This window comes from Serinus canaria, chromosome 2, assembly GCF_022539315.1.
Source record: "Serinus canaria isolate serCan28SL12 chromosome 2, serCan2020, whole genome shotgun sequence".
Taxonomy (NCBI): Eukaryota; Metazoa; Chordata; class Aves; order Passeriformes; family Fringillidae; genus Serinus; species Serinus canaria.
The window spans coordinates 90889027-90910667 of NC_066315.1; the positions used below are offsets into that span (position 1 = coordinate 90889027).

Genomic DNA, 21641 nt, shown 5'->3' on the forward strand with positions numbered 1-21641 from the left:
ATATGTAGGATGAGTGATGATAAAAGTCTTCAACATGCAAAAGATACCTGAAAAGAGGAGGAAAGGAAGAACAGAAAGGAAAAGAAGGAATTCACGAGGGGGATTCAAGTTAACTTTTAGAGAAAACTGGGACCATAACAAAAATGAAACTTTGGATCATTGGTTGCCTGGGAAACTGCAATCTATCCATCAATAGAAAATTTTAAGAACATTGACAAGCATTAATAGCAAATTATTTAATTAAGAATTATTTGTCCTTCAGAAAGGTAGATGGATGATCCCTCAAGGCTCTGCCCTGCCTCGTTTTCTATTATTCAATCAGGTGCCAAGTTGTTACCAGTTGAAAAATTTAGGTATGAATATATAGCCACGCACTGCCAGGAAATCTTATTTGCCAATGGAAACATTAACACAAAAAGATTAACAACCTAGTGTGATATTGATGAACTCAGACATCACCTGACTTCATCATCATTTAGTAAATGGCATGTCCCAGTGAAATTCCCAGAATCATGACAAGGACTGATACATTTCTTTTTCTCCATGCTAGATGACCATCATTGACATACTGGAATGAGTTCAGCAAGTGATGATTATGTGAGAGGAAAGGAGGCAATGTCACAATCTTCAACAGGGGAACTTGCAATGGTTTGCATAATGAAAAGATTGTTCACAATAAGAGTGGCCAAACAGAAAAGGTACCCAGAGAGGCTGAATATCTCCATCCTTGGAGATAAACTCAAAAAGGGCCTTAGCAACCTACTGTAATGTGCTAAGCAAGAAGTTGGACAAGGTGACCTCTAGAGGTCCCTTCCAACTTACACAAGTCTGTGTTTCTATAGAATTGATGTCTTCATTAAATTTGAAGAAATACTTTCATACTTTCCAGAAAATCTAAAATAAGCCTAAATTACCTTTAAAGACAGAACTTCTGATGCATTGCAACTGACCTACATGATGGAGGGTTCAAGGTGATCAACCTTTATTTACCTTAATCTGTTTTCTAGTTTTAAAAGAAACTAGAAAACAGAAGAAAATAGAAATTCTGTTTTCTAGTTTTAAAAGAAACTAGAAAACTGCTTTGTTTTTCTGGGAATGGCACAGAAGAGCTAGGATTTATTGGCAAATGTGGATTATGAGTTATTTGTTTGCTCCATCTTTTAACAGCAATCTCTAAAGACTGTGCATGATAAAAATGGACTGCAGTGGTAGCTGATGCTCTTGAAAGAAAGAATTCGAAATATGAAATAAAACAGTCTCTACTAGAAGCATAGTTTGCTCCATGTAGGAAAAAAAAAGGGATATCAGTGGTTTGCTCCATATGAAAGCACCTTAAAGAGATGATTCTCAAAAAGGGATTATCACCTCCTTTGCTTTCAAGCTTTGTTAGGTTTTTCTTTTCAGTTTTTGTTTTTCTCTAAGCTGTATGAGGCTTTGTGAATGGAGGTTCTAGGGAAGCAGTCCCGTAACAAAGCCAAGTAATTCACCTTTGGAGCTCTGTCAGAATAACTCTTTCACAGGCTTGTGGACACCTTGGGCTTCCTACATTTGCTAAGGACAATTCTTTAACTTTACTGTTTATTGTTTTTCTTTACTGAAGGAGATGACAGTCAGTCAGGGTGCCTTTGGCTTCTTGTGAGTCAGAGCTCCTCTTTCTACAGAGTCTGCAATTGTGTGTGTAAAATGTCTGGAGGACTTCATGTATTTCATCCAGCACATTCCGTTTAGATTTTCTGTGGGGTAAGTTCAGCTGGTTTGCTTTATTTCCTTCTGTTGATATACTGCAGGTGCTGAAAACAGGCAATGTTCTGTCATTTCCTATTGCACTCGTTCTTTATGTGACCCTGATCTTTCCAGTCAACTGCCTGGAAAATCCAGCATTACTTAACTTGAAATTTCAAATTTACCATTAAAAATTTGGATAAATAAGTTCCACTAGGAAAGAAAGATTAATACAAATCATAGAGTCACAAAATGGTTTAAGCTGGAAGTTGTGGGAACTCAGCACATCACTCCTGATGTCCAGAGCTACCGAGAGAACCCTTGGGGGGCTCGGGAGCGTTGCCAAAAGCACTTGGTGGCTTGATTTTGATCCATCTAGGGATGTGCCACCGATGTATGAGGAGATGAAACCTGTGAGAATCACTCGGGTGTGAATGGTGAAGGGAAGACATAATTATAGGGTAAATCACAGAGTTTGGGGTTTTGGTACAGGGGGGTTGTGGAGACAAGATGGAGGAATCAGGGCATGTCACCAGGCTCTTCTTTCTTCTTCTTGTCGTCCATCTTCTGTTGTGGTGTTGGCACTTGAGGATTGGTCTGGGGTGAGGGTGCACTTGGTGATGAGGGTTATAGGTATTGGGGATAAAAAGTAAATATGACATACGTAGGTTTTACTATAAAAGACGCGACCACCTTGGGGGTGGTCAGAGTGCCTTTGGCTGCCGTGCTGGTCAGATCCAGGTCAGGCAGAGAAGGAACTTTGTAGATAAGAAACAATAAACAATTCCAAAGACCAAAAAAACCTAAAGTCCAGACTCATCTTTTGAAGCCCAGCGTGCAAGAACCATCCTAAGCGTGTGTGGGAGCAGAGACGGACAGCTGAACCCCATAGAAAGTGACCCTAAAGATCATCTAGTTCCAACACCCCTGCCATGGGCAGGGGCACCTTCCATTAGACAAGGTTACTCAGAGTCCCATCCAACCTGGCCTGGAACACTTCCAGAGATGGGGAGCCCAGAAACTCACCAAGCAAACTGTTCCAGGGTCTCTCTACCCTTTACAGTCAAGAATTTCTTCCTAATGTCTAATTGAATACGCCTCTAAGAAAGACTGTCTGTACTTTACAATTTTAGTTTTCTGACTACACAGAAGCAATTCATGTCCCACTGTATTCTCAGAAACGTGTTCAGTTCATGAGACTCCCATATCTAATCTGATTAACTCATTAGATCTCCTTCTATATAACCACATATTGCATTAGATGCATTCCCCTGCCTACAAGAAACTTCACAAGGAACTTCAGCAAGTGTTTCAAATTACTTCATTACTACTACAATAACAACACACATTCAAGTGAGGAAGCGGTGGACCCAGCTGAGAAGCAGAAGGTTCAGGCTGTGATGGACAAGAGAGATGTCAATGATGGTGGACCAGTGTGGAAAGTGACCCTTCTCAAGTGCATGTGCACAGATAAGGACGGGTGAAGAGAACAGCATCGTGGCAGAACCTCTCCCAGCAGAAAGAGGTGCTAATTTGAAGTGCCTGTTTGCTAAGGCACACAACATGACAACAAAACAGAAAAATTACAGCTCTGTGTGCAGGTACAGGGTTACAGTTAAACTAGGAAATGTGGAGGCATAGGCACAATGGATGGATACAGGTTCTTTAGGAGGGACAAGACAGGATGAAGAGATGGGAAATTGCCCTTTAAAATGAAAGCGTGGGAACCCTTTCTCTTAGGATGGCTAATGAGCCAGTTGAGAGAAATTGTGTTAGAATTAGAGGGCTCAGCAACATTGTGGCAGATGTCTGCTGCAAGCATTCTGATAAGGAAGAAGCTGATAAATCTTTCTTTCAACAACTGGAATTAGCCTCATCTTTGCAAGCCCTGATCTTCAATGGGGGCTTGACACACCCCAGTATCTGCTGGAAGGGCAACGCAGCAGGGCAGAGCCATTCCAGGAGATTTCAACACTGTCTTTGATAACATCCTCACACACAAAATGGTGACTGGACAAGGTGGTCAGACATTTCAACAGCTTGACCAAAGAGACTGTGTAGTGTTTATTTATCCTTGGAGATATTCAAAGCTCATCTAGACAAGGTCCTGAACTTCCTGCTATAGGAGATCTCACTTTGAGAAGAGGTATAGTACCTGTTCACCTCCAGAAGTCCCAGAGAAAAAGATCCATTTTTCTCTGATTTTATGACTGTATGGACTGGATTTAGACAAGAGCAGGACTGTCCAAAGGGCTGCTTGCAGGCACAGGCAGTACAAACTAGCATACTACCATGGGCTTGCTGAAAGCCGTGCTTCCTGGCTCATGCTACTGAGCATAGTGATCCATGATATGATCCAAGATTTAAATGGTTGGAAGAAAGATCACTATAGCAGGCTACTCTGATGGATACTGCAGAAATGTTAGGTGGTCCTGAAGAAATTATAAGTATGCATGGAAGACTACTCACCACAGACATCATGGCTTACTTGAGCTATGGAATTTAAGTTATAAGAGAGATACAAGCATAAGATGCAGACATAAAATTGTGATGTAGCTGAAGGTAAGGGCTGTGCCTATGTGCACACCCAGAACACTTGGTCATTAATTTTCATAAGTATCAAGGACCTCCCTTGCTGGCATCAGCATAAAAGAGGCAAAGGACTGATCTGAGACAAGGTGATTGAGCTTCCTGCCTTCACAACAAAGCATTTGAATAACTGGCACTGGAGTTTTCCCAGTGGGAATCTCAGACAGTTTCATAGAGTCCTCCAGGTGATTCCTATGATCCCTAGGCCAACTGATAAGGCTTACTTATATGCTTCATTATGTTGGTTAACATGATAAATGGAGAATCTCCTTATCTCAGAGGCTACAGAGGGCAATTTCTGCTGAAGAAATGACCAAACTGCACAGAGAAACTCTGCATTCTCTGTGCAGATGCAGTAATGATTGTGTATAAAATATTGTACACCCTTAAGGTAGTCAAACTAAGTTTTGTACAGTTAGGTTTTGTTTGGGTGTGTGCATTAAATTTTTAAGTACACTGTCCAAGGGTGAACCAGTTTGAGCATCTGTGACAACACAAAACAAGCAAAGCACTTTTGCAAAGGCAGAAGGCCGAATTTCTGATGCCCGCTAACATGCGTTTTTCACATTGAAGGAAAGAATCATGTCCTGGACAGAAAATGACCACACAAACTGAGGCAATAGGAAAATTTAGTTTTACAAAGGCCAGGCACTAATAAATATGTGGTACAGAACTAGAATTACGGTAGTCTAATATAGTAGTATATTATGTACAGTAGTATTTAGAAGTACAGTATAGTAGTCAATTAGCACAGGTTCATCACTATCCAACCAAAGCAGGCATTTGAGCCACAATTTATCTACTGTTCATAGGATTTTTCATTGAGACTCTCTAGTGGACAGGGCATTCAAAAGCCAGCATAGGGCATTCAAAAGGAAAGAACCAAATTTGTTTCTACTTTTAAATACCCCATCCCAAATGGAACAGCAGTATTCTCTTTCTAGTAGCACTCAGCAAGACAAAGCCTTGTAAGCCTCGTAGGTACTCTGTAGTTATTTACAATTACTACATTGCCTCTGAAATAGACCTGGCCTTCATAAGTGAAGACATTGAAAAATGTGCCCTCTGTAATTTCAGCACAGCAACACACACGGTTCCTCATAACATCTCCAGTAACTGCACTCTGTTTAAGAATCACAAATCAAACTTCCCATACTACTCAATTTACTGTGAAAAAGAAAAACAACATGATCATTTCAGACACTGTTTCTGGAACTTGAAACTGAAAACCCTAAAAAATTTATAGGCCCATGAGTGTAAAAATAATTACATATTCTATGAAAGTATATTATCCCCATATCCTTCCAGTGACAGCTTACAGTTGGACAAATATTTATTTTACCTGTTTAGATAGCTGCTCTTCACAGAGTTTGTAGAGTGTATAGAATTTTTGACTGAGGATTTGGTTGTCTCGGAAACCAGCACTCGCCAGCTTGACTCGCATAATAATGCTTCGGTCAGGCACCATCATGGCAACCGTGCGAAACTGAATCTTCAGATTTTCGGGAAGTTCCTGTCGTCCTGCATAGCCAGGGTTCTGAAAATGCAATTTATAAACCCAAACAACATATAATGACGGCAGGGTAGGAAGTTTTATCTTTCCTATTTACCATTCAGCAAATGCAGGAGCATGTGCAGGATTACGAAGGGTAACGTGAGCATGTCGCAATGACACATCAGTGCACAGTTGCCTCAATACTGCAGTTCATGAAGTATGGGGTATCACAGGTCATTTGGAGGTGTCCAAAACCAAAAGATATAGACAAAGACAGCCACTTACAGATCTTGCTGCAGCTCCTTTAAATGGTTACTTCCTCCGAGTCTTTACAGTGTTCCACTGTTGGAGGTTACTGTCCCCTGTGAGCATTCCCAGACTATTTCAGCGCAAAGTCAGTCAAGCAGTGCAAGCCATTACTGAGTATAATTTAAACTAATGGATCTGACCTTTCTCTGAAGATGTCTAAGTCATTCATATGAGTACTGCATGGCTCAGTTGTAACAACTGTAGTCACTAGCTGTGCAGTGATAACTTCTTTCATCTCTTTCAGCTCTTTTTAAACTGTCTTTCCCCTGGCCTTTTTATGGCATTTATTTGCCCTCTTTTTCAAATTACAGTAATAACATTAACACTTTTTCAAAGATAGGACCCCCTAAAATAAAAACAAAGGGGTGGGTATGTATGTAGCTACGGAGGGAGAGATACAAAGATGATTTTAAGGTATTCTTATACTTTACTGCTGCTTTGCCTCCTGCACTGCTAGAAGCAGTCCACAGGCACCAAAGATAAATCTTCAGGAGGCCAGTGAATCAGAGTGAGGGTGGTTTCCCTCATGCTGTCTACCAGGATTGAGGTCAAAAACTTATTCACAGGTGGTAAAATACTGACTAGACGAGCTACAGTAGTCCTTGAAGTGGTCAATTCTGTTTTATTTTGACAGACTTTGACTAAAAAGTTATATAAAAAGGGGGTTATATTTAATCTCAATCTGTCAAATATTCAACTAAAAAAGTCCTTAAAATACATAGTTAATGATAAGTGCATACCTCAAGTCCTAAGATCCAGTTAAAAATATGAACAAGAGAAAATTAAATCATAATTATTTTACCAAATTATTATTCAAGTTTCATTAACTACTTTCTAACAAACAGATCCAATGTTTCAACAGGGAAATTTCAATAGGAAATGGAACAGAAAAGATTTTTCAAAATGATGTCATTTACACGTATTTACAGACATACCATAGTGAGAAATATACCGAATTCTCGGTCCATGTCAACGACGTCACCATCAGTGAAAGTGAACTTAAGTTTCTTTTTTTTCTTACACTGAAGTACAATATATATCTGCTGAGCCGCCACTGATAGCACTGGGAGTTCAATGCGGTTAAATTCATCAAAGCAACCCCACGCACCCGACTGAGCCAAACCTAAGAAAAGTAAAAAGAGAAATATTCCCTTAAAATAGCAGATCAAACAAGAGTAATTTATACACAAAATAGAACATGTTCTATACAACTTAGTGTAACATGAGAAGAGCAGAGAACACGAACACAGAATAAATTGAGAAGTAAAAACTCAAAATAAGTGGGGCTGTGCATTAATGACACTCAGGAAAAGTATCACCCCTTGAATGAAAGATACATAAACTTCTTTACAAAGAATCCTAGACTTCTACAGCAACCATTAGGCAGAAAGTGTTAATTAATACTGTATATAGTACCATATAGCAACATAAATGTGCATGGAAACTAGTAGCATGGTAACTAGTACTATAGTAGCATAAACATAGCATGGAAACTCATCTGTGCAGGGGATGAACTTGTCAAAGATGAGCTTGAGAAATATCTACCTAAATGAAAAGCACAAAACCAAATAGAGACCACTACATTTCTGACAGAAGCATTGTAGCATTTTATAACAATTAATTCATAGGTTAAAAATTACTGGAGATTAACATCTTACTGTTCAGGATAGAGGAAAGAATCTCATGTTACACTTAGAATTGTTACTTAGAACCGGCCATGGCGTTCTGGACAGACAGGAGTACCCATAAACATCATGAAATTAATGGCTTTTGGGATAGCCAAGCACTCCTTCTTCTATATCTTGCTAACAGGATCAAAGTAGGAGAGCAGTGGCAACATTCCAGAGCAGTAGAGGGAAAGCTACATAATCCCCTCCTCTTTCACACCCCTTTCACAAGAGACAAAGGCTAGTAAGTCTATGCAGGAGCTTCATGGAGACCATCCCTCCCTTCCCAAAGACCACCCTGCACTAGTATTTCCGGTTGCCTGGGTCCATACCTAGAAATGTTCAGAAGTGGAGTTTAATTCCCTCCCCTTAGTGGTGGAGCTCAGCTTGGCTTAAGCAGTTTGAAGGCAGTACTGAATGCAGAAATAGGGCACATGTCCAAGAAAAGGCATTTGTGCTTGCAATGTTGAATAACCATGCCCAGAGCACCCCTGAATCCCCATACTTTATATGACAATGCCTATAGCACTGGTAAAATATATCTATGGGTGGTTAATGTGTAAAGTTGATTCCTTAAGAGCTTTAGATAAGTCAAGAGAAAGTATTCAAAAATCAATAACAATACTATGAAGACATATTCTTTCACTTTGTCTTGTTTTCTTTTGATTTTTTCCTTCTCTTGCCTTTGCTCAGCCTGTTCTTTTCATAATATGCTACTTCCCTTCCCTCTACTTTTCCTTGTCTGATCTTCTCTTGCCCTTTAAGATGTTGCCCCAAGTGCCCTTAATGCCATTTTTATGTTTCTTTCCTGACATTCATTTTTTATGTTTTTCCATGGCCATTAACCAATTATTTTAATAATGTTGCATCAATTGGTCTTTTTTACCCATGTAATTTTGGAAGAAAAGAACTAGAGTCAAACCAGGTCAAAATCAGTGGTAGTACAACCAAAATTGGCTTCTAAAGGCTTAATTCAGTCAGGGCAATACTGCAGCTCTCCCATGAAAATTATCTCAATTCCATATGTAACCTTTCCCCAAACTGCTTCTAATTAATTTCTATGATATTATAGGAAAAAAGATACTCCAAAGGAAAAGAATCTGAAGAGGATGAAAAGTTACATGGACTTAATTTAAAAAATTAAAAGCAAGTGGAATATATACAAATACCACAATGGCATAATAATACAACGATTGAAGTAATTCTATCGAAAGTTACCAAATTTAAAATATTAAATACTCAATCATACTGTCTTTGAAAACAAATGAAGAATATTTCTTGACTTCATTGGTGTGGCACAAAGTCCTTTAACTGATGTTTATTTTGTGAGGAATATCTGGGCCTTGGATGCCCTCAACAGCCCTTCCTGAAGCTTCTATCCAGTCCAGGAGCTCCATTGTAGCTCAGGCAGGTCAGAACTGTGCTGTGTTCAGGGCTGTGCACAGTCCCATCTCCTCTTATCCTGAATTGCTGCATGAACTTCCTGGAGGAGCCCACAGCTCCACAGTGTTACCCCCAGTCCTGCCTCCTGCTGGTTCTGACTAACTTCCCAGACAAATCCTGTATCCAGCTGGTCATTTCACATTATCTGATGTCACTGGACTGCTGATGGGAACAAGCTGCCAACAGCCTACCCTGCTGTGGGACTGTGCCCTGCTGAGTGAAGTCACTGCCCCTGCCCCCGTGATGATCACCCTGAGCTCCTGGCTCGTCTTCCCTCATGGAGCTGCCCCATTCTTGTTGCTCCCCGCTGAAAAAACTTATTGCAGAGATTTTTCAAATTCATTTGTCCCCTTTTGTAACATGTGCTATATGACTCCTAGGATCCATCCTAAAGAGAAACCAAAAAAGTGGGTTTTTTCTGCTTTGTTTATTAAACATAAATATCTACTCTTTAGAAAGATGCAGCAAGGAAAATCTCTAAAGCTGGATAGTTTTTAACTAAGAAACTTCGTCCTGTATAATATTGTCTCTTACACTTACTGTCTGTATCTTAAAGGGTTTTGAAAGTAATTTCTCTATAGAATTCTGAGGTTCAGTTCTGACCAAATATTTTTTTCTTTGGGAAAGGAAAAAAAATTCACTTGTTCTGTAATGCCACCTGCTGCATGGAGTTAGGAAACCTCATTCTCAGACAAAGCCAACATCCCACAGCTTTGAATAAACTCAGTTCTTGCAAAATTATTTCATTCTGGTGGTATTGAAAAAGGAAAGAAAATACACATCTATGCTAAAAACAAGCAAAGGCACAGCAAGCAAAGGCACAGCAAGCAAAGGCACAGCAAGCAAACTCTGCTGCAAAACAGCTCAGAGACAATGTAATTTTGTCATATTGTGAATTAAGTTCAGCATATCCCCATGCTGAACATATGATGGTTATCAAATACATAAATGGAGTAAAAGCAGAAAATAAATGACAACTAAAGAGATCTTTATTTATATCTAAAAAATATGGCGACACCCCTGCCCCAGTCAGTACAGACATCCTACAAACCTGGTTCTCAAACAATGGAAGAATCTCACAGAATAGCTATTAGACCCCAGACTATAAAATGCATATCTGCAATGCAGAGCCATGTCTCCTTCCATGTATTTTGCCACATTTTCCCCCATATTTTACACAGGAGTAGAGCTATAGTGACATAATTCAATGGAAATGTCACTGAAACAAAGCTCTGTCTAGCCAAAGCACAACCCAGAAGCAGCAAACTAAAAAGTAATCATTGGACCTGAAAGAATTTGCAGAATGCCAGACTTGTGTTTTCACCTTCTGAATTAAGATAAATATAAAATCTTACACTAAATATTGCATTAAATACCAAATCACAATAAGTTACTTTAGGTAAGATTGGAATTTCTTGACTGTAACTATAGAAAAGAGAACCAAAGCAAACACAAACACAACTTTTATACCCACCCACAGGCAACCACAGACAAAAGGTTTCCTGAAGGGCATCCACCAACACTTTTCAGGAACAGTGATCAAGTATCCCTGTTTTGCTACTCATGGGCAATTTCAACACTGAATTTGATATATGGGAAAACTTGAAAATTCATCTTCCCACTTGTATCCCTGGTAGTTTCTCAGGTTACCTCTGGTTCAGTTCAGGTGACAAGTTGTATCTGAATCTACATTTTGGTTCAAATTTGAAAAACAAAACCGTCAAAGATCAAAGTCTACGCCTTGAACATATCAACTAGATCATCTGCCTATGAATTTCTTGAGTCACATAGAAAAACAAAGCAGATAGAAACAGGGAAACAGAAAAACCAAAACTCAGCTCTGACCCAACCAGAACTTCAACTCATAAATTTATAGTGTACAATATATGCTATAGTAGTTATCTTATCTTTTTCTATTTCTTTTTTCTGAAGATGAAACTTCTTGTCTTTACAGAAGGAGTCTGGAAACATGCCTGCAGACAGGACTCTACCACCTGTCCCCGCCTCTTTTCTCCTCACTGCTAAACCTGCTAATATCTGATGACTTGACCCACAGCATCAGAAAAGTGAAAAGCTTGGGTTGCAAACTCTGGTGATGGAGCACCAAGCCTAGCAAAGTCATGTGGAATTCTGAAAATTTTCCCATTGTGAGCACTGAAATATGTGTGTAATGAGAACTTTCTTATCAGTCTGCATGAAAGTGTTTCTACAGCTGAGAACTATCCTTTTTTTTTTCATTGAAGACCTCATGTGCAGTAAATATTCTTTATCTGAACTCACTTTGCCCTTTATATTAAATCAAAAAGAGCTCATTTCCTTCCCTGACTTCAATATATCTACTCTTCAAGAAATTGCAGATATTTTAAAGACATAAAAAAGATGATTGCAAGCCAGGCCCTTCCAAGTAGTGACACTCAGTCCAAAACAACTGACTTAAAATGTTCCTTCTAAAACAAAACAACCAATATGGCTTATGTAAGAACAGAATCTTACTTTTACTCCCAGACACACAACAGCCATATGAATGCTGAAAAAACCCATCCTATTCAAGCTCTATTCAGCTGGATCTATCATCTAATTCTCAGGCAGATTCTAAGAGAAGAAAGCTATGATCCCACTTGCAAATTTACCGAAGTAAGCAGTCACAGGCATCATGGTTGCTTGAGCAGCAACTAGATGAGTTCTATAAATATTTTTTCTAGCTCATATTGAACACCAGCATGCCATTAAATGAGGCAGACAGAGAAGCACACATTACACAATATTACTTTGCTTCTGAAGCTTATGTTGACAATACTACATGGAAAATGGTCAGCGAATAGAAAAACAACAGAAAAAGAAAACTGAGCTTTAAAACTCAACTTGTGCTTTTAGACATGGAAATTGTGTCCAGTTTTAATAAAAGAAAGCAATGACCAGCTGCAATGGTCACTACTTCCTCAATCTGAAATGGGAAAGGATAATTTACCAAAGTGCTCGGGATAAGAAGACAGAAAAAAGCAAGGATACAAAACTAGGTGTCAAACAGTTTAACACAAAGTGAAATCACTATGGAGCCAGGGAAAGAAGTGCTTACATAAAGAGATACAAATATTCTCACAAAAGGAGCAGAGCAGAAGACAACAACACTTTGGTGACATCAAAGACAAACCCACTGCGAAGAGAAACAAAGGCTGACGTCTCCCTTACAGACTGATGATTGCAGGTACAGCAAATGACTGTGCTTGGCATTATGAGCATACTCAGATACCCCAGGCCTCTTCTGTCTAATAATAATGAACAAAATAAACCTGTGACACTAAAGGTCTGCACACATGATAAAAGATGTGCAAGTAAGACTTGGCCCAAATCTGTGGGGGTTACAAGAGGTACTATGAGAAACTTGTGACCTTAACTGAAGGTATTCAAATGAATAGGTGGTTCAGTTTCTAGCTCAGAAATGTTCCTCTGCTTAAAAAGTCATGGCCAACTTCACTGGCTTCTTAATTGAAACTAAATATTATATTATTTAGTTATATTTTAGCTTTCAGGAGATATTACAACAGTGAAAATTTTGTTTATGATGCCTTGCGTTACAGTTAAAAGCCCATCACTCACAGAAAATGGTGGCGTTCTGTGGTCTGTAGGTCCATCTATAAATGCAGCTATATTCAATAAAACAGATCATTATAACAAAATTTGGAATCACTGATCGCTGTTTGCAAAACTAAATTCAAAATTTTGCTAATCATTAAGATTATCAGAGTTTAACCACTATGTCATTTTCCTGGTTTCAAAAGTCCTGTAGTTAAAAAAGACACTGAAACGCTTTGAATATTTCCCTGCCTTGCATAACAGCATTAAGCTTCATATTTGATTGTCTTGTTTGACACAAAATTAGCAAATAATAAATATAAATCCTCTCCACATGGAAGGGGTAGGATAGAAGCATTAAAAAACACTCAAACAATAGACAGGATTAAAAGGAAAAAAAGAAAAGAAGACATAAATGGGAAACACTATTGAAGAATATTCAAACAAAAAAGTACTGGAAAACATGCAGGAAGAAAGAAAGGAAAAATCAAATAAAATCAAATATCAGGTAAACTTGATGAGTGCCTGGAAATAAGAGGAAACAGAGGAGAAAATGCTCTCCAAATCATTGCTAACTCACTACATGGAAGGGGCAAAAACTTTCAACTCTAAAAAGAATAAATAAAAGGTATTTTCTTACCTTTATAGATACGACCAAGTCCTCTATAGTCCATTTGGTCTGAACAATTGAAAACCACAACATACTTTCCCAGGCATTTGCCCATGTCTTTAGTTGTCTCTGTTTTCCCTGTCCCAGCAGGTCCTGCTGGTGCACCACCCATACTCATGCCCAGGGCCTGTGCCAGAGTGATGTAACACCTAAAGACGGAACAAACAGACCCGTGAATTTTTTCCAATCATTAATTACTTGAAGTCCATCAATGCAACCACCACAGAAGTATTATCCAGAGCTGGGGAAGGGGGCAGAAATGTATTTCCACATGTTGAGTCCTCAGTCAGCCCCTTGTGCACTGTGAAGCTGAGTTACCAGCTTTGCTCCACCTGCAGAAAAGCACTCATCCAGCACAGCCATGACTGCAACAGCCCAGGAAATCCACAGGCCAGTTCTAAATGCTGAATACCAAAATACTGTAGTACTGTGATTTTCTCAGATTATCATAAACCCTTCCTCCCCTACAGCCTCATTCTGCAGCACCCAGAGCCACTGGATTTCTGCCTCTTCCCCCCACCTTCCATGTTCCCAGAGTACTCATGATGGGCTCTCTGATCTGGCAGTAGGGAGGCACAGAGGCTGGAAGCACCTCCTGTTCTTGACATTTCCACAGCAGCATGCCAAACCACAGCACTGCTGCCAGTCATGTGAGGTCTTTGAGTTCCAGGAGGGCAATGGATGAGAGCAGAGATTGCAATGGGTAATGGAGAAAGAGGAGGAATCTATGCGTCCTATCACCACATTCTTCTTCAGCCTCCATCCTGGGTCGAGATCCTCAAGTTTAAGTCTCAGCCTTCCCAGGTGATGTGGAGGTTACTGAAGGGTGTAAGGAAGCCTGTTGTTCTAACTTCCAATGCTCCAAAATCACAGCAAACACATTTTAGCACTGTGGAACTCAATACCTTTATGATATATGTGGGGAGATAAAATGGGCATTGGAAAAAATCCTAAATGATAGCACCTACTACGACTTCTTAAGAAACCACAGAATACTCATTCTAATACAACAGCAGTAAGAATGCTTTTTCACCTTATTGCTCAGTGACCAGTAAAGAGGCCACCATTTAACACATAATAAAAACCACTCCTAAAAATTCTGCCACTGAAAACGAGGTAAGGACAAACTGAATACATAGTACAAGTTCTATGCAGACCTTTCACTTCACTTTAGGTGTATGCCATGACATGGACTGTGTCTGATATCATGTGTAGGAGCATTCAGGTTCAGTGCCATTACCTTAATGCAATGTACTACCAGCTGTGTGTATTTATCACGTGCTTAGGGAATCTCTCTGAACATGAAATCATTAGCCAAACAGAACTTGACTCCAAGCTGATTAAGACACCATTACCTGAAAATTTTCAGAAGATCAGACGATTCCACGCAGCAGTATTATAAATTTTAAAATGGGAAAATCCCACAAGGGGAATAAAATCTGTTGTGCTACATTGCTTAGGCACATAAGTTTCCAGTGCTAACATTAGGAAACATCTCTGCTTCAAATACCCTTTCAGTATGTGACAGTGGGTAGCCTCCAATCCCTGGAGCTTTGTTTGGCTCTTCCAGGTTTGTCCAAAGAGAAATGCCCACTCTTTCTGTTGTTGTTATTATTATTATAGTTTAAACTCATTTAAAAGGCTTGTTTTCTTCAATCACATCATCCTGTGCTAATTTTCAATCTTGTGTGACACGGCACCTTGTAGAATCATAATATATCCTATGTCCAGTTCCAGTCCAGTTCTTGGCTCTGCACAGGACAAACCCAAAAACCACACCATGTCCCTGAAAGCTTGGTCCAAACACTTTTGAACTCTGGCAGGCATGGTGCCAAAACCACTTCCCTGGCTGCATTTTAATTCAGTGAACAAATATTGAATGACATTTTATTGATACTGGCTCCCCTGGTGGGTAAAAATATTTTCAGTGTGTTAGTACTGCCATAGCCACTAATCAACTGCATGTGTACTGCTGCAAACAAACTTCTATCTAACATAGGGACAGAAGGGTGCATAACATAGAATTTGGGAGATGTGTGTTACTTATTAAAAGCCAGGTATCCACATGCAGAGGTCTGGGTCTCTGAAATAGCTCACAGGGAATAATTTTTGTTCAGAAATAGACAAAAATCTGAGTTTTCATTAATAAATAAAACCTAGTAGCACAAAGAATGCAAAGACAAATCCAACATTAACTCAAGATGGGGCTTTGAGCAAATTGGTCTGGTGAAAAATGTCCCAGTCCAAGGTAAAACGTTGTAACTAGATGATCTTTAAAGCCCCTTCCAATCCAAACCATTCTATAATTCTATAAATGACTGAACAGGCAATAATTTTGACATTTGTATCCACATATAAAAGAACAAGCTCTGGCATAGCAAATACATCTACCTCTTGCCTAGCTGAAGCACTGGTCAAGCACCACAGGAAAATAGGCATCTAATGAAGTTTATACTGCGCTGTATAACTAACACTCCAGCAATAAAAACTTCTCCTTGTGATTGCCCTCAGAGTTTTTCAGTGTTTTTATTCCTGCAATTCTCCATAGGCCTTGCTTAAAACCATACTGGCGCTAGGTATGCAATGGTATGTCCTGAGTTACTGCTTTTTCCTACAGGTTGACTTCAAATTAATCACTTGCTGTAATTCCAGATTCTCATGCAACTACTTGCTTATTGAAAGCAGCAATATATTGGTGTTTAGGTTGACTCCGTTTAGGCTGGTGAAGTGTATGGAGTTCAGGCATAATTATCTTGAGAACAAGTAAATTTTTCAATGTCCATCACAGCTCATGTAGCTCAAGCAAACACTCAAATTCAACCTGCTTCCAATAGCTGGATATATAAGCACTGGCCTCTGCTGTTCACCAGCGATATTGCAGCATTGTAGAGCAACAAAAGTAATTCTGACTCATGAAAGTTAAAAGAATTTAGTCAAAGGAATTAAATCTTAGTTCCAATACTATGCATTTCACTCCTTTTACAAATACCTGTCAGTTAAGGGAGTTATAACAAGCCTGTCTGTACAGCCTAAGTATTCATTGCAGTAGGTGAACTCTACATCAGTGATTTTGATAATGCATTTATCCAAGTCTTCAAGAAAATAAAATCGAGACTGTTTTTGCCATTCAAAGTCAGATGGAGATTTAATGTTCATACGGACCTATTATGGAAAAGAAAAATCATTAATATGGAAATGAATCAGTAACAAATTAATCTTAAATTCCATAGAGAAAAAAAAGTCTACTTAATATAAATTCATGACCTTGAAGAATGAGCACAGAATCTGTCAGGATCAAGACATCTGGAATTATCTTTTCAAACCTGTCTATGACATGCTCTGAACCTTCTGTCAACTTTGATTTTCCTCTGATTTGGGCACAAAGATTATGAATTGTGTCTTACAGAGTTATATTGAAAAACAGTCATGGAAAACATAAAAAATGAACAATACTGGCTGTCCTGCATGGTAACTGCATCATTACTTACAGAAATATTAAATTGTGAACAGTATTTGAATATGTTGTATAGATGTCTGAGTGCTCGTTTATTTGGGTTGTATTTTCAGCATGAAGTTGTTACACGCATATTTGTATTTGTGGTAATTAATGGATTCATTATTATTGACACTAGATCTCAAAACCACTGGCCTCTTACAGAAAATGTTGCCCTGGTTATTGGCCTTGCAAACACAGTGTAAGGTGAAGAGGAAGTTCTGGAATTTCAGCCACTTCCCTCTCCTTTATCTCAATCACTAAAGGGCATGTTTAGCAGAGAATAGAATAGAATCTTTTAAGATAGAAGGCTATTATTACAAATACTATTTAAGAACCCTTTTCCCAGTTGTGGGCTTGCTCCTGGACTTTATATTTCATATATGGAACCTAAAAATTTAAACAATTTTCCATAATTTTATTATGATATGACATTAAATTAATTACAAAAATAATTATGAAGATAAATTTAAAATAACAGGCAGAGGATAAAACCCCATGCTTATCTTAGAAGCCATCAGTTTTCTTTCTAGATTTCAATACTTTTCTTTATTGTTTCCTATTTTCTTTACACATGCACTTAATTTTTATCTTCCTAACATATATGCATAAATTAAGAAATTAGTATTGAATTATTGACCTTTGCATCATTCAAGTCCTTTGGAAGTCATTTTACTTCCATTTTTATAATTATGCTTTCATTATTCAACATACATATCTAAAGGAAGCCTGATGCAACTCAATTATCAAAACCCCTAAAATATCTGGTATGTCTATTGCTGCTATTCTCTTCAAAAGTATGAAGCCTCCCTGCTTTTACCTTTGAATAACTATTACCTTACATCAACACATAGGCTGGATCAGAAATAACAAGATTGACAGGAATACTAAAGGGAGTTTTTTTACATTTACATTTCAATCAAATAATGCCTTAAATCCTCAAATTGAGAAGACAGTTTAATTTCAAAAGTTAAACTCTTTTGCTCACAGTGAATTTGTGCATGATGAGTATAAACAACCATTTAAAAAAGAATATTTATACCTATGAACACACCTATATAAAAATTCCCCTTCTCACTGCATCACATCTATATTAAATCAAACTTAATCTGATATGCTCTATCACAGCAGTAATGTCAGAGCTACTCAAAGAGAATAGATTCTAACTTTTTCTTATATTTTTTTTATATGCGCAAGACCTTCCATACAGAAAATCCCTCTATGGTTTTTCCAAAACTTACCAAATCATCAAAGATATCCTTCTGGTGCACATGAATGGTGATTAACGTTTCATATTTTGTCCGCTCCATTCTTGTCAGATTGTGTGTTGCCATGTCAATCAAACCATTTAAAAGTTCCAAGAACTTCTGATTTGTTGCGTGCATTACCTTTTCCACAAGCAAGAATGATCATATTAATACAAACACCATTTGTTCTTTCAATATTTAGAATTTTTTTTTTAATTTAAAAATATCCAGGGTTATAATGTCCATATTCTGCTTGGTGTTTATTAGGCTTGGAATCCTAAAGTTGGATTTGCAGGCTGCCTTCTGTTCATGCATTCTTACCCAACAGAGTACAATAAGGTTATACCTTGATGAACAGGTCACACTGTAAGATTTTATTCCAAGACTCTTGCTCCTTTTACTATACATTACATTTTCAGCTGACTGCATCCCTACATATATTCAAAACCATAAGTCAATGATTTTGGGTAGTATATATCAGCTCAAGCTTTAGGGGGAAGAGGAACCTGAAGATCTGTCACATCCTTTAACCAGAGGAAGGGGGAAACCTACTATAATTTTAAATGCTGACGCTAAAATAATAATTTATTTTGTAGTACCAGATCTGTTACAAAGTTCCACAAATACTGACTACACAACACTGACTTACATAAATAGCATCAGCCTCTACACCAGCCTCTTAAGATTTAAGAAAGAGCAGCTCATTTATACCCCATTCCAAATGTGTAACAGAACAATCACACCAGCTTTCTGTAAATACATGCAGAGCCTAAAACTCACCCAGTTTGCTGAGAAAAAAATTGATAAAAACACTGTTAAAACTAACAGAGAATTAAATAACCTCCCCACCCACCAAAAACACACATCCAGTTCAGCCCAAAAACCCACAGAAGTTGTTTTCTTGTTAATGCAAAAGAATATTTATACCTAGTTATTCTACAAACAAGAGTGGACTAAAATCAGGTTTATGATCTTTTAAAACTTTGAACAATGCAGAATATGTAGCAGTACATGGTTTTCTCCATAGTCAAAGCCCTTACTTTCATGCAGTATCAAAGTACAGCATGGAACTTGCCCTGAATTTATGTTTATGGTAGGATGCTGTTACTCATTCTTTGTTCAGTCTCACTATGTATTCCCGATTAATGGTGTTTTGCAACCCTTAAGCTCATATCCTCTCCTTGCTCTTTCATAGATTCACTGTTAGGAATGACACCTTGGTTTTTAATAGCATCTTATCCATGTGTTTGAGATCAAACCAACACCTCCTGAAATGGATTCTATTCTTCCACTTCCCTAAAAAAAAGAGCTTATCAACAGAAGTATGTAATACATTTGGATAGAGTAGACCAATGTCCACAAAGCACAACTACTTCCCCAAAGTTCAGGAGTTCTTATTTCTTTCCAAAGTTGATTTTGTGAAAGTAACATGATAAAATTCCCCATATTCCCAAAATAAGAAACTGTCTCTTCCTAAGATGCTTGCCCTAACAAAACAACAGAGAAAAATCACAGGATTAGGACCAATTCTAAAGCACATGCTGGGGGGATAATGAGGAGGTGTGACTCCTTAACACACTTTTTATTATTCTGTTTTCCTGGTAGTTTATTTGTTATTCTGGGTAATTAACTAGTACTTTCTGCTTTTTCCTACATGTTACTTTTAAATTTTCACAATAAATACTGTTACAAACAACGCTTTTAATAAATCCCCAAAGACTCATTAAATACTACCTTTTTGTCAGTTTTGGTACTGTTCAGTGCCTTCTCTGCATCTCTGGTCCAGATAATTTGAATTCCCAGAAGCCCTATTTGTGCAGGAAACATTGCCTGAAAGTCATACATCTTAAATTCTGAATCATTAATGGCCATTGACGCCTGTCTAATGATGGTGTGGATTGTTTTCCTAATCCCATTCAGCAGCTGACCTAACCAGAATTCCACATTGCCCTGAAATAAACAAGAAAGTCCTTTCAGAGAATTATTTTATGAATAATTCACAAGAAGCAAGAGCTCTACGTGACTTGTTTCCCAGTCCTTCATACTCCCATTTCCGTATTTGTTATTCTCTAATCTTTAAAAGATTCCTTTCCTCTTTCTGCTCCACTGCCCTTCTAGAGATATGTGATGGATTTGGCACTTCACAGCAGCACTGCTGAGAAAACAGGTAAGGCAATCGTTACAAACTGACACAAATGTTCTGTCCCTGCTACTCTTTGCTCTTGCTGTTCACATTGGGAGGTTTTCATTCAGCTAGTAAAATAATAACATGATGCAATACTGTTGGTCTCTAAAACATAAATCTACTTTAAATCAAGTCATGAAAAACTGTAATATATACTTTCATTACCTGAGCTAAAACTGGTTCAATAATATTGACCTGTTCTCCTTCTTGAGATTCAAACAATAAAATCTGGTCGTAGTTTTTTTCATTAAATCCCACTCGGTTAACATTGTCAAACAAACTCAATAAATGTGCCTACAATAGAATCAGAAAAAACGCCTCCATCAACTGATCTGATATGGCATTCTTACTTTGTCTTTAAATGCTGTATTAGAATACTGTGTAAATCTTTCCATTAGTGAAAGAAATTCTCTCAAATAAACAACAAAGTCCTCCACAGTCTTCACTTAGTGATATTGACCATAAGAACCCTCTTGCTTTATTACTTGTACCTGAATAGTGTGGGAATCAGATGCTTGACCAAGGATTTCCAGAAGAGCAGGGTCAGATACAAAAAAAAATCTTGGAAATATTAACCGCTTTTTTTCCAAATAGCCAGTCAGTGATTTCTGACAGATTTCCAACTGTTCCAGCAAATGTGGTAGCAGCTGTGCCAAAGTCTCGTCTCCAACACAGCACTGCACAATGTTTGATGTTTCATGGGCTCTCTGCATAATTCTCTGCCATGATTTATCAATGTTCTGAAATCTTCTGGCTTCCTGAAGTACATGATAAATGCATTAGCTTTTCCTCATGTTTGTCATCTTCTAAAAATTAAATAATTCTATCAGACAAGGTAACAGTTTAATATCTCCCTTGCTGTTAAAGTCTTCTTTGGAGAACTTATGTATGAATATTAATATACATGCTTATTATTGACCAGAGTTCAAATTGCAAGAGAAAGAGTACAATTGGAACAGTTCTGGAAATGTCTTACTTCATGTTGGGCACCAGAATTTTCCACATAAAAGGATTCCAACACACATGAGAAAACTCAGAAAGCAGCTTTCTCAGAAAATATAGTCTTCCTAACAGCAATACACAATGTCATGTAAGCTGCTAGTAGCAACACTTGATGAACAAAACCAGTATACACAGTCTGAAACTGCCCCTCTTGTACAAGTATTCTAGGTGGAGACAAATTCTCAAAGCTGAAAAATAAATATTTTTATACACTGGCTATATTAACATTAAAAACTCTTTCTACAC

The 21641-nt window shown here is 38.1% G+C and overlaps 1 protein-coding gene across 1 annotated transcript in view; it reads right to left on the reverse strand.

The window, feature by feature from the left end:
• LOC103815655 (dynein axonemal heavy chain 5-like) overlaps positions 1–21641 on the reverse strand; it is a 148880-nt gene that overhangs the window by 86017 nt on the left and 41222 nt on the right. Inside the window, exons 36-43 of the mRNA XM_030238620.2 lie at positions 20885–21151; positions 20559–20687; positions 19943–20158; positions 18203–18349; positions 16458–16630; positions 13439–13617; positions 7051–7238; positions 5654–5848 (exon numbers count right to left, since the gene is read on the reverse strand). Coding sequence (XP_030094480.2) covers positions 5654–5848; positions 7051–7238; positions 13439–13617; positions 16458–16630; positions 18203–18349; positions 19943–20158; positions 20559–20687; positions 20885–21151 — 1494 coding nt within the window. The remainder of the gene's footprint in view (positions 1–5653; positions 5849–7050; positions 7239–13438; positions 13618–16457; positions 16631–18202; positions 18350–19942; positions 20159–20558; positions 20688–20884; positions 21152–21641) is intronic.